Here is a 15399-nt window from a genome sequence, read left to right on the forward strand (position 1 = left end):
CGTTGAATCGCAGCGGTTTGAAATAATACGGGAGGTATGTGACGGATCGTGGCCATGCCAGCGCCCTGTGGCTTAATATTCTCCATCCTGTTTTTGCGCTTCAGTAGAGTAACGCAGAATGCCGGAGTTAACAGGGGAGAGGGGATCTCCATTACAGCACACTGCCAGTATACACATCTGAGCTGTACACCCCATCCTACTGTATGTAGCAGACATAACTGGACTGTATGTTGTATAATAACAGAACCTGACAGACATCATCACACTTCCAGCGACCAACATCCTGCCGAGTCGCCGAACGCAAGTATTCCCTAAGGTGGCTATTGACTGTGTAGGGCAGTGATGGCTAACCTTGACACTCCAGCTGTTGAACTACACAGCTTGAGTAGTTCGTGCTTGAATGGATACTAAAGGTAACCATCCTCACCTGTGATCTGTTTGCTTGTAATCATAGTTACATAGTTACATAGTAGGTAAGGCTGAAAAAAGACTTGCGTCCATCTAGTTCAACCTGGTATAGATATCCATTGCTATGTGGTAGGTTCTGATATTTTACAGACAAATTATATTTTTTATTTGTACCCATGGATGTTTTTATCCAGTAAATGTTTGTCCAACTTTGCCTTGAACGCATTTAATGAGCCAGCCGTTGGCACCTGGGTAGCGTGAAAAAAGTGTGCGTGAAAAAAGGTCAGTGAGTTTCTGGACTCCTGAAAGACCCTTGCATCTTTCATCCAGTGCTGCACTGACGTGTCTGGATTCTGAGTCATGGGGGAAGCAGAAAAATTGTCAAAGGATCAGTGGGAAAAGGTAATTGAACTGTATAAAACAGGAAAGGGATATAATAAGATATCCAAGCAATTGAGACTGTCAATCAGCAGTGATCAAACTCTAATTAAGAAGTGGAAAATGAGGGATTCTGTGGAAACCAAATCACGGTCAGGTAGACCAACAAACATTTCAGCCACAACTGCCAGGAAAATTGTTCAGGATGCAAAGAAAAATCCACAAATAACTTCACCTGAAATACACAACTTTCAAGATGCACAATAAGGAGGCATTTGAAGAAAAATGGGCTGCATGGTTAGGTCCCCAGAAGAAAGACATTACTATGCAAATGCCACAAAGCACCCGCTTACACTACTCCAAACAGCACAGAGACAAGACTTAAATCTTTTGGAGTCATTTGGAGTGATGAGACCAAAACTTTTTGGCCAAAACCATAAACGTTACATTTGGAGAGGAGACAACAAGGCCTGTGATGAAAGGTATACCATTCCTACTGTGAAACACAGAGGTTGGAGACTTGGTCAAAATCGATGGCAAGATGAATGCAGCGTGTTATCAGAAAATACTGGAGGAAAATTTGCACTCATCAGCCCGGAACATTGTGGAATGTTGGTACGTACTTGGACGTTCCAACATGACAATGATCCAAAACACAAGGCCAAGCTGACCTGTCATTGGCTACAGCAGAATAAAGTGAATGTTCCGGAGTGGCCGTCTCAGTCTCCTGACCTCAGTATCATTGAGCCACTCTGGGGAGATCTCAAACGTGCAGCTCATGCAACAGCCCAAGAACTTACAGGAACTGGAGGCTTTTTGCCAAGAAGAATGGGCAGCTTTACCATCTGAGGAAATACAGAGCCTCATCCACAACTACCACAAAATACTTCAAGCTGTCATTGATGTTAAAGGGGGCAATACACGGTATTAACAACTGGGGTATGTAAACTTTTGATCAGGGTCATTTGTGTAGTTTCTGTTGTCATTATGATATAAAAAGAGTAAACACAGATGTGTGACAATAAATGGCGTCACCCAACCACTGACCATGAGTGACAGAAACGTTTGTGAGTTACCATTCATATTCTCTGACAGATGGCCAGAAAATCACACATTCTGCTGCTGGGGTATGTAAACTTATGAGCACAACTGTGTATATTATATATAAACACACACACATACACACATAGTTTGTTTATAGTATAATTAGAGTTTACTTAATAAAGGTGCCGTTGTACCTTGCTATTGCGCGCTTACTGCGTAACCCTAGAACCATGTGACCCTTGGCGCCATGCAGAGCTGTAACGCTGCCTTTCTCATGGCGGAGAGGAGCGATAGGTGAAATAAATGCACATATGAACCCTGTGACTTCTCAAGGGCAAAATGAGATCAAGTACCTCACATATCACTCAGGGTATATAGGAGAATGATCCTACAGTACATTTCCCTGCCTATGAGAGTGGGTACACCTGCGGTGGGCCCAATGAGGTGCGGCCACATCATAGTAACATCTACATTCCACCAGTCCCACTGCAGCCAATCAGATGTCAGACCTACACTCATAACGTGAACTTTTTCAGGTTAACTTTACAGGTGCTGGTGATGTTGGTGCTGGAGGTGGTATTGTGTGTGTGTGTGTACGGGGTGGGGAGGGGGGCAGAAGTGCTCTGCGAGGTAGACATTTCTAAAACTGAATACTGGTGCCATTGTCCATAGCAAATACCCAAGTATAGGTTCCCAAACCTTACTCCAGCATGTCAGATGCAGTGAAGCCTAAATCTAATTGCAGGGGTCCCTGGTGTAAACCACCTGTTCACACCAGGGATATTGCCTCTGTTCAAGGTCTCTGCTGGGTTACTATCCACTATCCATCCATGAGTTGCAACCAAATAATCTTCCCACAACATGGATGCCTCTGGTTCTTTCTTTTCCAACAGAACTGCTGGAGAACCTCCTCATTGAGAAGCAAGAGCGTGATCAGGCTTAGATTATCCAGTGTCTATAGACACTGCAAAATGTTGGAACTAACCAGTTGCCACTGGTACAGCTGGGGCACCTCCTGCAATGTCTGTTCAGGCTGTAGGAACCTCCACACCATAAGTGATCCAGAAACTACACAAAAGTTGTTGAGAATTTCTGAGGGCATTCCCATGTTTTCATTCGGAATGGGTTCCACCCTCTCTTGCCTGAGCTACCTTCCTACAGCCAGAACATCTTCCAGCAGTTCCTCACACGTTAGACATTATTTTTTTTGCAGATAAGAGAATAAAAATTCCTTTGCTGAGACTTCGTGATAAAATCTGGTTATCATCCCAAAATTTGCACTAGAGGGTTTCCAGAATTTAGTTTGCTCCCAGGTTAATTTGTCCATTTCAGATCCACCAAGTAATCAATACAGTGGCATACCAAGTGCAGCTCCCTGGCACACTCAGTACACCGAATATATTCCACATATCCCTCCTTAAACCTTTAGCTCTCAATCGGTTTTCTACAGCATGCAATCCTCCCTTGGCTAATCCAGTAGATCATCTAGAGCAGTGGTAGCCAACCCTAGCCTATGAGAGCTACCAACAGTTCACATTTTTCAGACAACCTAGCTACTGCACAGCTGCACTTATTAATCACATTAAAAGATACACAGATGGAGCTAATTAGCTCATTTGTGCTTCTGTGAGGAGACCTGCAAAACATGCACTGCTGGTAGCTCTCGAGGACTAGGGTTGGCTACCCCAGATCTAGAGGACTCCTGAACAGAATTTCTTGAAGCTCAGCTCCATTTCTGCTGGCCTTGAAAGGATATAGTCCTGAAGAATGTTGTTGGGTCAATCTCTCAAATATTCATACTTCTCAATTTAATTAGAAATTTGCACAGAAATGTCCTCAAAAGCCTTATGTTGGGTGTTTGGTAACCACCCCTGTGGGAGCGGGGTTAAATCACAGCATGCCTGAACCTGACTCTCACTTATTGGGTCTGGCCGTGCTGGTCTCTGTACAGAAACAAAGCATGGGAGACTCCATATAGATTAAGTGGCCAAACTAGTCTTAAGGATCTCAAACGGTTGATGTTTTCCAGACCACATGTGTGTTTTTTACAATATGGGCTTAGGTGGTCTGAAAATATGAGAAGATAGGGGTTCTTGAGGACCATGGGACCACCCTGGTTAGGGTTGCCTACGCTCCCGGAATGGCGGAATGGAGGGTCCCTGAAATCGTCATTTTAACCCTGCCCCCCACAGTGTAATGCCTGAATTACTGGCATTGCATGGGGGCGTGACTAAAATGACGTGATCACTGTAGGCACGCCCCCAACAGGAAAGCCCATCTGTGGCTCTGCCCCAATCCGCCTCTTTAACTCCCGCGATGGCCCGCCCCCATACATAACAGAGCTGGCTGCCCTCTCCTGGAAGGTAGCCAGCAAAAGTCGGCAAGTATGCCCCTGGTGTTGAGTGTATACGGAATTTACGTCTATAGTAATAAGACAAACAGTCAATAGGTCACCCACTGTTTCTCAACATGGTCAAAAATGCATATGTTCGGCCAGTTTTTCTTTTAAACTCTCCATACTTTACCATCCACGTGGACTAGTATTAGGAATGGTAAATGGTCAGAGTGAGGCATCTTGCCCAAAGCATGTTGAGGGAAGAGGTGAAAGTCAATGTGCTACCATAAAAACCTACAAAACATAATTTCATTGTAATACCAACCTTCTTACCTTGTCGACCGAGACACTGTTGAGCGTACAGTTATAAAATCTAAGTACTGAATAGAGGTGTCTGTTTGTACCCTCAGATGGCGGATGTGAAGCTGATGCCGTTCTAGAAGAGGCCACGGAACTCCTTCAGACTAAGTTTGAGCTCTTCAATAGTACAATCCAGGTGGAGAAATATCTGGAAGACATGTCAGTATGTCCACAGTGCCAGGAGCCCACTGGATAACCAAAATGCCTTCTCCAAAGTATGCCATCTATCATCAGAGTAGAACCAGAGATGTCTTGGTGAAGTTGCAGACACATCAATTTCACACCATCTGCCCATATGTCTTCTCTCCATATCTATGTGGCATGTAGGTAACATACCAAGCACATATCTCCTTCATCACATCATTAATGGAGCAAAGATGCCTTGTTGCTAGTAAGCAAACAGCCAGAGGACCAAATAATTCAGCTCTAAGAACATCTACCAATCTGGGCAATGCTCCTGGTCACTACATCGTCAGTCCATCACTAGGAGAGACATTGTCACCAGCAGCGAAACGCGTGGGTGATAGAACATTCCAGCACAATGCCAGGTTAGTGATGCATTCTGGGTAATAACAGAGCGCTTGGCATATTTACAGATGAATTAAGATCCTACAGGACATGAGCGTGCCAAATACACAAATACCCAGTGGTACAGTATCTCTTCTGGAGAACCTCATTGGGAAAGATTACACATTAATTAGAGTATCCACATTACATCATAGTTGTGATAACTTGGTGGTCGTAGTCTGAGATCAATCTTAGATGTCATAGAATTTGGATGGGGTTAATAAATCTATGATTATGTCTTAGCTCCAGTACTGTAGACCTGAGTTCTGGTTTCCACCCAAGCGCATCTCATGTTCTTCTAGAGGAGTAATGTTAGCACTGTTCTAGGACATGTGACTAACCTATAAGTGGAGCATCTGGTACCATGGGTCGCTGGCAGCAGAGAGAATCTACTGTATGTACCCCAGTAATAGTCCTGAGATGATGAAGGACCATACACAACCCCACCAGGAACACAGCACCATGTATCCTGGCGCTCGCTCTGTAGTGGATCCTGGGCATTCTTTAGTGGGTATTTGGATGATAAGTTGACAGTGTCTAGGATGACATGCTTAAATGGTCGACACATGAAAATGTAAAAAATAAAATCACTACTACCGTTTATCCACGTGGACTCCTATTAGAAACAGTAAAGTGTCTGAGTGCTGCTGTAGTGCGGCGACACACCTCGGACAGGTGAGGTGGTACACTAATTTGGGGACACTGTGCTGAAATCTACACATTTATTTAAAAGAAAGAGTCAACTTTTCCATGTGTTGGCCATTTCCATGTTAACATTTTGTCTATGACGATGTGCTTGGAGGTCACCATCTTCCTTTCTAAAGCCATTATTCGGTGGACGGAGATGTGAGCTTTATATGGTTACCATACTGACGTTGTCCCAGCAGGTCTGGTGCTCCCGGCAGGCGGACTCTGTGGTCCTGGTGCATATTTCAGAATGAAGGCCAAAAAGTTCACCCTTGGTATCATCAGTGGTAACACATTTCCTCACCTCGTGTATGGGGCCTCAATTGGTTTATTTTATAGAAAATTATGATGTGCTTGGGTGGTTTCACCTGAACCGTCCACAACATTGTCATAACATGGAGGAAGTGACCGAAAAATACTGCCGCTCCATCACTTATGCCGCAGGTCTTTCTGTAGCCATCTCCAGGTCCCCCAGAAGCCATCCTCAGGTCTCCCTGTAGCCATCTTCAGGTTTCTGTGTTGGAGGGACATTCTAGTCTTGGCAATGTCCCTGGCTTTTGCATGGCACACAATATCCCCTTCTGCTGAGTGATAGCTTGCAGTAATGAGACTTCATAGGTGGGTGGAGATCTCCCTTCAGAAAATGGTCACCCCAAGTAGGATGCAACTAGAAAAATTGGGGTGAAATCTTATTGAAAAAGCTGGCATTCATTTGGGGCTAATTATTACCCGATGACAGGTGTGTGCTAATGACTGTTCAGCAGAACTACTCTCCTATTACTTGCTTCTCAGTTCGTTAGTGGCGAGTTACCATTAAGGTTCAAATGAGGTTTGAGTTCCGTCTTTACACCAGAAACTTGATAAAGTCCAGGTCCCATAGGACGCCTTGTTGTACGGTACAGCACCACCCGTGCAGAGCCAATCTGCACCCTGGACACAGATGTATGGGAAGAGTTGATAGGTTCACATTGGATTATACTGTACACTGACCCACTAGACCACTGGTGGTCTCCCGGCCGCTCCTAGAATGGTAGAAGCAGGAACTGAACTGTACCAGGGCATAATCCCATTTATCACCATCACCCACTCCCCTGTGACTGCGAAGCTCTCGCCATCTCTGGTTCCACATTTCACGTCGCCTATGCAGAGTTCAGCCAACATTCCAAAGTGAAGCGTGATGTTCCGTCATGGCGCCATAACGTGAGCACCAACCTTGGTCGGATATTGTGCAATATGTTGTGATTTGTGATGTGAGAGCTTTACCTGTGTTTACTCTGTCTGTGTCTGCCAGGCTGCCGGTCAGGACGGGACCTCCACCTCCCCTGTATGATGCGTGGCACAGATAAGCTATGGGCATATAAGGAGTGGATGAGGGATGAATAACTCTCTCTGCTGTAAGTGTTTGATCTTATGAGAGCCCAGAGTTACCCATAACACAATGGGAGTACATAGCGCGCTGCTCCCGTGGTCATGCCACAGACAGTTATAGGTCACTACATTTGGATGGAGGGGGGGGGGGCAATTGTATGACCTTAGCACCAGCTCCTATAGGCAGGTCCCACTAGGGTCCTCAGTGTACTTACCTTCTATGTATAACACCAGCTCCCATAGGCAGGAGGAGAAAAAAGGAACATCTAGGACTTTCCTGCATGTTGGAAGGAATATAATGAACCCAATGACCCATGTTCTGTGTTTGTACATTGAAACCCTCAGTCTGCAGAAGTCACACACAAGATGTCTTCCAGGGGCAGACAGTAAGGAAGTGTTAATGTAGGACCAATTCCCTTGAAGCTCCCCTCAGCACCCCGGGGGGGCTTCATACAATTTATCACACACAATAAATTGTATCTAAAAGAACTTTCGGGGAGGTAATGGCAGGCAGGAGATTTGAAAACTCCCATACATATACAGGCGACTGGATGCTAATTCATTTGTGTGGGAGTTTCCACATCTGCCCGCCCAGCTGACACCGCTAGTGAAACAGACAATGCAGAATTGAAAGTGCACCTCTCCTGCACAGCACTTCCCCACTCTGCAGACTATAGATGTGTACCAGCCATAGTTATGGCCCTGATCAGCTGAGAGACATCACAGGTGCTAATAAAGCACCTGCATTGTGCCGCTGATGGTCCGATCCTGATTTATCTTACGTGCTGTACATGGTCCACCAATCAGAAAAGGAAATAGAAAGAACCAGGGGAGGAGGATTGTGGAAGTGAGAGACTGTGTGATGAGGTGAGAGGCACAGCTAGACTTACTGGAGGTTGACGTGTCGCTCTGTGGTGAGGTGCACAGATAGATGCTAGTATGATCTGCTGCTCAGTACTGCAGCTAGAAAGGACTCTGAATATACTTGCTGAATGTTCTGTGTCTCCCTGAATAAAGTTCATCTTGTTTTCATTGTAACCTGCATTGAACCCCAGGATATCCAGGCCACTCATTATCCTCACATTTGGTGGCAGCGTTGGGATTTGCCAATAACACTTAAGTCCAGTGTAGAGACAAATCTAGTCCCTTCAAACCGGTCCAGTAACTTGTCAGCGAGAGGCATATGGGAAGCGTCAGTTATTGCTTCATTCAATTTGCAATAGTTCACACAAAACAGTGTAGTGCCATGTTTCTTGGGAACCAACACAACCCCAGCAGCCCATGGGCTTTTAGATGGCACGACAACCCCATAGTAGTAGATCTCAGTCTTTACCTGTCTCATAACATCTGCCGTCATTCGGTAACCGGTTTTTCGGATGGCCTTAACCCTCCCAGTGTCCACATGTTGAGTGGTCAGGTGAGTTCTACCAGGTTGACAGAAAAACTGGTCTTTTTCATCCTTTAAGACCTTCTGCATCTCTTGCTGCTGGGCCGCATTCAATTGTTTTCCAACCTGGACTGATTCCACACCTTTCCTGCTCAATCCCAGGTAGTCTGCAGTTTATTTCTCTGCACTGGGATAAGCACCGTGACCAGGATATAACTCACGGTCTTGAGCATCGGCGTTGTATCACTCCCTTTGTTTCTCTTGCGATTCCAGGAGATGCTCTTGGGGTAACTAGCAATCTTATCCATGTTCACATATTCGCTACATACTGCGGAATGGGCTACTGGTGTTTTCCCAACTCTCTTTGACCAGTTCTAAAGGCCCGCATACTCTCTGACCGTAAAAGAGTTCAAATGGGAAACATCCTGTAGATGCCTGAGGTACTTCCTGATCAGCGAATAGAAGTTGTTGCAGAGCTCTTTCCCAGTCCCTCCCCTCGGACTGTACAAAGACTTTTAGGAGTCTTTTAAAGTCTTCCATTGAATCGTTCACAGAGTCCGTTGGTCTGTGGGTGATAAGGGGTAGCAAAAAGAATCTTGTAGGCCCTGAACCCGCTGGTCCTCCACTGTCACAGTCTGTAGGTGTCCTCACATATATCTGAGAGTTGCACGCTGCTCTCGTAGTACCAGATCCACAATGTACACCATATCTTCCATCCTATGACCACTTCCAGGAAAGAAAGATAACGAATTATCTATAAGAGGCACTTAATAAATGTGGTGTTTCACTCAAGAAATAAGGATCAAAAAGGGCTGAGATTACCTGAAGGATAAAAAATGGGCAGACTAGATGGGCCAAATGGTTCTTATCTGCCTTCAAATTCTATGTTTCTAAGCTGCAGCAACTAATTGGAGAGTATCAATCTCCTAATAGAAAATAGAATAAAGCGATATTCTGCGCTTTATTTTGAAGTGGTTAGATATTTATAATTTAATATGCAACAATTAAAATAATTTACATATAAAAATAATAAATTTCATAATCTAGAACATGATAAGAAAATGTGCAATTAGATTGTGCAATATAGTCACGCCTTGCTTATATTGGGGGAAAGTTCCGTTTTTATGGAGCCAGTTTGTCCAAGTGATGGTAGAGTTAGAGTCTCTCACTATAATTGGGAGCAATAGAGGATCGTCAGGTGTAATGTTGGCAAGGTGGCTTTCCTTTTAGTGGGACAGCAGTTGGCTGTATGGTGTCAGCAGGCTGGATATGCCCGTCTCCTGATGCCAAATTTCCTAAGGTTGCTCCTGGAGAGTGATAAAATGTTCCACAGCAATAAAGTGAAATGGTGAAACTTGGCTGGTGGACTCTGGTTCCAAGGACGGGTGTGATGAAAAAGGGACAGCTTGCACCCAACAACCAGCATGTTTCGCTGTTATACACAGCTTTTTCAAAGGCCACCTTGCCAACAATACACCTGAGGATCCTCTCTATTGCTCCCAATTTATCAAACAACTTCAAAAAAAAGCACAGCATACCTCTTTATGGTGAAGAGATCCTCCAAAAAAGAATAATCATCCATGGAGTAACATATTACAGAGACTGGGGCCGGTCTAGGCCCACGGAATAATCCTTGTGTGCATGGGCAGTCTCTTGGCAAGTGTCCCGATTGATTGCAGCGGTAACACTTCTAAAGGTTCTGGGATAGACACTAAGCGGCTAACTCAGAACCTTGGAAGTGTTACCACTGCTGAAATAGGATACCGGGTGACCTGGGTATCCCGGGGTTCAGGGATCACACAGTAGAGCAGGTCACAATGAAAAACAGGGAGACCCAGAAATCCAGTAACCAGCAGCAGGATTATACTGACAATGTCACTCACAGTTCAGCAAAGTCTCTAAGCAGCACTGAGAGCTGTAGCAGGGCACACACAATGGCTGTCCACTGATAGCACTGACAGCTGTAGCAGGGCACACACAATGGCTGACCACCGATAGCCCTGATAGCTGTAGCAGGGCACACACAATGGCTGACCACCGATAGCCCTGAGAGCTGTAGCCGAGCACACACACAATAGCTGACCACTGATAGCACTGAGAGCTGTAGCAGGGCACACACAATGGCTGACCACCGATAGCACTGAGAGCTGTAGCAGGGCACACACAATGGCTGACCACCGATAGCCCTGATAGCTGTAGCAGGGCACACACAATGGTTGACCACTGATAGCACTGAGAGCTGTAGCAGGGCACACACAATGGCTGACCACTGATAGCTGTAGCAGGGCACACACAATGGCTGACCACTGATAGCACTGAGAGCTGTAGCAGGGCACACACAATGGCTGACCACTGATAGCACTGAGAGCTGTAGCAGGGCACACACAATGGCTGACCACCGATAGCCCTGAGAGCTGTAGCCGAGCACACACACAATAGCTGACCACTGATAGCACTGAGAGCTGTAGCAGAGCACACACAATGGCTGACCACCGATAGCACTGAGAGCTGTAGCAGGGCACACACAATGGCTGACCACCGATAGCCCTGATAGCTGTAGCAGGGCACACACAATGGCTGACCACTGATAGCACTGAGAGCTGTAGCAGGGTACACACAATGGCTGACCACTGATAGCACTGAGAGCTGTAGCAGGGCACACACAATGGCTGACCACCGATAGCCCTGATAGCTGTAGCAGGGCACACACAATGGCTGACCACCGATAGCACAGAGCTGTAGCAGGGCACACACAATGGCCGACTACCGATAGCACTGAGAGCTGTAGCAGGGCACAAACAATGGCTGACCACCAATAGCACTGAGAGCTGTAGCAGGGCACACACAATGGCTGACCACCGATAGCCCTGAGAGCTGTAGCAGGGCACACACAATGGCTGACCACCGATAGCACTGAAAGCTGTAGCAGGGCACACACAATGGCTGACCACCGATAGCACTGAGAGCTGTAGCCGAGCACACACACAATAGCTGACCACTGATAGCACTGAGAGCTGTAGCAGGGCACACACAATGGCTGACCACCGATAGCACTGAAAGCTGTAGCAGGGCACACACAATGGCTGACCACCGATAGCACTGAGAGCTGTAGCCGAGCACACACACAATAGCTGACCACTGATAGCACTGAGAGCTGTAGCAGGGCACACAGAATGGCTGACCACTGATAGCTGTAGCAGGGCACACACAATGGCTGACCACTGATAGCACTGAGAGCTGTAGCAGGGCACACACAATGGCTGACCACTGATAGCACTGAGAGCTGTAGCCGAGCACACACAATGGCTGACCAATGATAGCACTGAGAGCTGTAGCAGGGCACACAGAATGGCTGACCACCGATAGCACTGAGAGCTGTAGCAGGGCACACACAATGGCTGACCACCGATAGCACTGAGAGCTGTAGCAGGGCACACACAATGGCTGACCACCGATAGCCCCGAGAGCTGTAGCAGGGCACACACAATGGCTGACCACCGATAGCACTGAAAGCTGTAGCAGGGCACACACAATGGCTGACCACTGATAGCACTGAGAGCTGTAGCCGAGCACACACACACAATAGCTGACCACTGATAGCACTGAGAGCTGTAGCAGGGCACACAGAATGGCTGACCACTGATAGCTGAAGCAGGGCACACACAATGGCTGACCACCGATAGCACTGAGAGCTGTAGCAGGGCACACACAATGGCTGACCACTGATAGCTGTAGCAGGGCACACAGAATGGCGGACCACTGATAGCACTGAGAGCTGTAGCAGGGCACACACAATGGCTGACCACCGATAGCCCTGAGAGCTGTAGTAGGGCACACACAATGGCTGACCACCGATAGCACTGAAAGCTGTAGCAGGGCACACACAATGGCTGACCACTGATAGCACTGAGAGCTGTAGCAGGGCACACACAATGGCTGACCACCGATAGCCCAGAGAGCTGTAGTAGGGCACACTCAATGGCTGACCACCGATAGCACTGAAAGCTGTAGCAGGGCACACACAATGGCTGACCACCGATAGCACTGAGAGCTGTAGCCGAGCACACACACACAATAGCTCACCACTGATAGCACTGAGAGCTGTAGCAGGGCACACAGAATGGCTGACCACTGATAGCTGTAGCAGGGCACACACAATGGCTGACCACCGATAGCACTGAGAGCTGTAGCAGGGCACACGATGGCTGACCACTGATAGCACTGAGAGCTGTAGCAGGGCACACAGAATGGCTGACCACTGATAGCACTGAGAGCTGTAGCAGGGCACACACAATGGCTGACCACTGATAGCAGAGAGGGGAGGGCACCTCAACCTCCAGTGAATCTAGCTGTGCACCTAACAAAGTCTATCTCTCCCTGAATCTTCCTCACTCCCACAATCCTCCCCAGGTTCTTTCTATTTGCTCCTTTCTGATTGGTGGACCACGTGAGGATATGTATTCTTGGATCACTCTGGTGAACAGTTTAGTAAAATTACAAACGCCTTTCATTGTAAGTATGCACACATAGTACACTATGGGCCTTATTCTAGTTCACTCTTAAGAGGCAAATTCCTTCTCAAATGGAAAAAAACATGTACACTGCAGGTGGGGCAGATATAACATGTGCAGAGAGAGTTAGATTTGGGTGGGGTTTTTCTTCAAAGTGAGATCTATATTGCAGTGTAAAAATAAAGCAGTCAGTATTTACCCTGCACAGAAATTAAATAACTCACCCAAATCTAATTCTATCTGCACCTGTTACATCTACCCCCTGCAGTGCACATGGTTTTGTCCATCTGAGAAGGAATTTGCCTCTAAGAGTGAACTAGAATAAGGCCTTATAACTGTAACAATTACAAGCCAGGATAGTAATTTAATAGGTCTCCACAGTAGCATGTGATTATCAATGTCTGCAGTCTCCTGCGGTTGCACGCTGGCAGTATTCCAGTGTCCCCTCACCTGGGATATCCCCGTTCTGGCCGGTTCCATCAGGATGTTATACCCAGCCCGGGCTATACATAACATGGTCGGTTCCATCAGGATGTTATACCCTGCCCGGTCTATCCATAACATGGCCGGTTCCATCAGGATGTTATACCCTTCCCAGGCTATACATAACACGGCCGGTTCCATCAGGATGTTCTACCCTGCCCGGTCTATACATAACACGGCCGGTTCCATCAGGATGTTATACCCTGCCCGGTCTATCCATAACATAGCCGGTTCCATCAGGATGTTATACCCTGCCCGGTCTATCCATAACATGGCCGGTTCCATCAGGATGTTATACCCTGCACGGTCTATCCATAACATGGCCGGTTCCATCAGGATGTTATACCCTGCCCGGTCTATCCATAACATAGCCGGTTCCATCAGGATGTTATACTCTGCCCGGTCTATACATAACACGGCTGGTTCCATCAGGATGTTATACCCTGCCCGGTCTATCCATAACACGGCCGGTTCCATCAGGATGTTATACCCTGCCCGGTCTATACATAACACGGCCGGATCCATCAGGATGTTATACCCTGCCCAGTCTATACATAACACAGTCGGTTCCATCAGGATGTTACCCTGCCAGTCTATACATAACATAGCCGGTTCCATCAGGATGTTATACCTTGCCCGGTCTGTACATAACATGGCCGGTTCCATCAGGATGTTATACCCTGCCCGGTCTGTACATAACACGGCCGGTTCCATCAGGATGTTATACCCTGCCCGGTCTATACATAACACGGCCGGATCCATCAGGATGTTATACCCTGCCCTGTATATACATAACATGGCCGGTTCCATCAGGATGTTATACCCTGCCCGGTCTGTACATAACATAGCCGGTTCTATCAGGGTGTTATACCCTGCCCGCTCTATACATAACATGGCCGGTTCTATCAGGATGTTATACCCTGCCCGGTCTATCCATAACATGGCCGGTTCCATCAGGATGTTATACCCTGCCCTGTATATACATAACACGGCCGGTTCCATCAGGATGTTATACCCTGCCCTGTATATACATAACACGGCCGGTTCCATCAGGATGTTATACCTTGCCCGGTCTATACATAACACGGCCGGTTCCATCAGGATGTTATACCCTGCCCGGTCTGTACATAACACGGCCGGTTCCATCAGGATGTTATACCCTGCCCGGTCTATCCATAACACGGCCGGTTCCATCAGGATGTTATACCCTGCCTGGTCTATACATAACACGGCCGGTTCCATCAGGATGTTATACCCTGCCCGGTCTATACATAACACGGCCGGTTCCATCAGGATGTTATACCTTGCCCGGTCTATACATAACACGGCCGGATCCATCAGGATGTTATACCTTGCCCGGTCTATACATAACACGGCCGGTTCCATCAGGATGTTATACCCTGCCCGGTCTATCCATAACATGGCCGGTTCCATCAGGATGTTATACCCTGCCCGGTCTATCCATAACATGGCCGGTTCCATCAGGATGTTATACCCTGCCCGGTCTATACATAACACGGCCGGTTCCATCAGGATGTTATACCCTGCCCGGTCTATTACATAACACGGCCGGTTCCATCAGGATGTTATACCTTGCCCGGTCTATACATAACACGGCCGGATCCATCAGGATGTTATACCTTGCCCGGTCTATACATAACACGGCCGGTTCCATCAGGATGTTATACCCTGCCCGGTCTATCCATAACACGGCCGGTTCCATCAGGATGTTCTACCCTGCCCGGTCTATCCATAACATGGCCGGTTCCATCAGGATGTTATACCCTGCCCGGTCTATCCATAACACAGCCGGTTCCATCAGGATGTTATACCCTGCCCGGTCTATACATAAGACAGCCGGTTCCATCAGG

The 15399-nt window shown here is 47.1% G+C and overlaps 1 protein-coding gene across 1 annotated transcript in view; it reads left to right on the forward strand.

Annotated features, from left to right (window-relative positions):
• The window catches only part of SLC30A3 (solute carrier family 30 member 3), a 92288-nt gene extending 85032 nt beyond the window's left edge, over positions 1–7256 (forward strand). Inside the window, exon 8 of the mRNA XM_083174842.1 lies at positions 4576–7256. Coding sequence (XP_083030968.1) covers positions 4576–4721 — 146 coding nt within the window. The 3' untranslated portion in view covers positions 4722–7256. The remainder of the gene's footprint in view (positions 1–4575) is intronic.
• The last annotated feature ends 8143 nt before the right edge of the window (positions 7257–15399 follow it).

The sequence above is a fragment of the Crinia signifera genome, chromosome 3, assembly GCF_055691185.1.
Source record: "Crinia signifera chromosome 3, ASM5569118v1, whole genome shotgun sequence".
NCBI classification, from domain to species: Eukaryota; Metazoa; Chordata; class Amphibia; order Anura; family Myobatrachidae; genus Crinia; species Crinia signifera.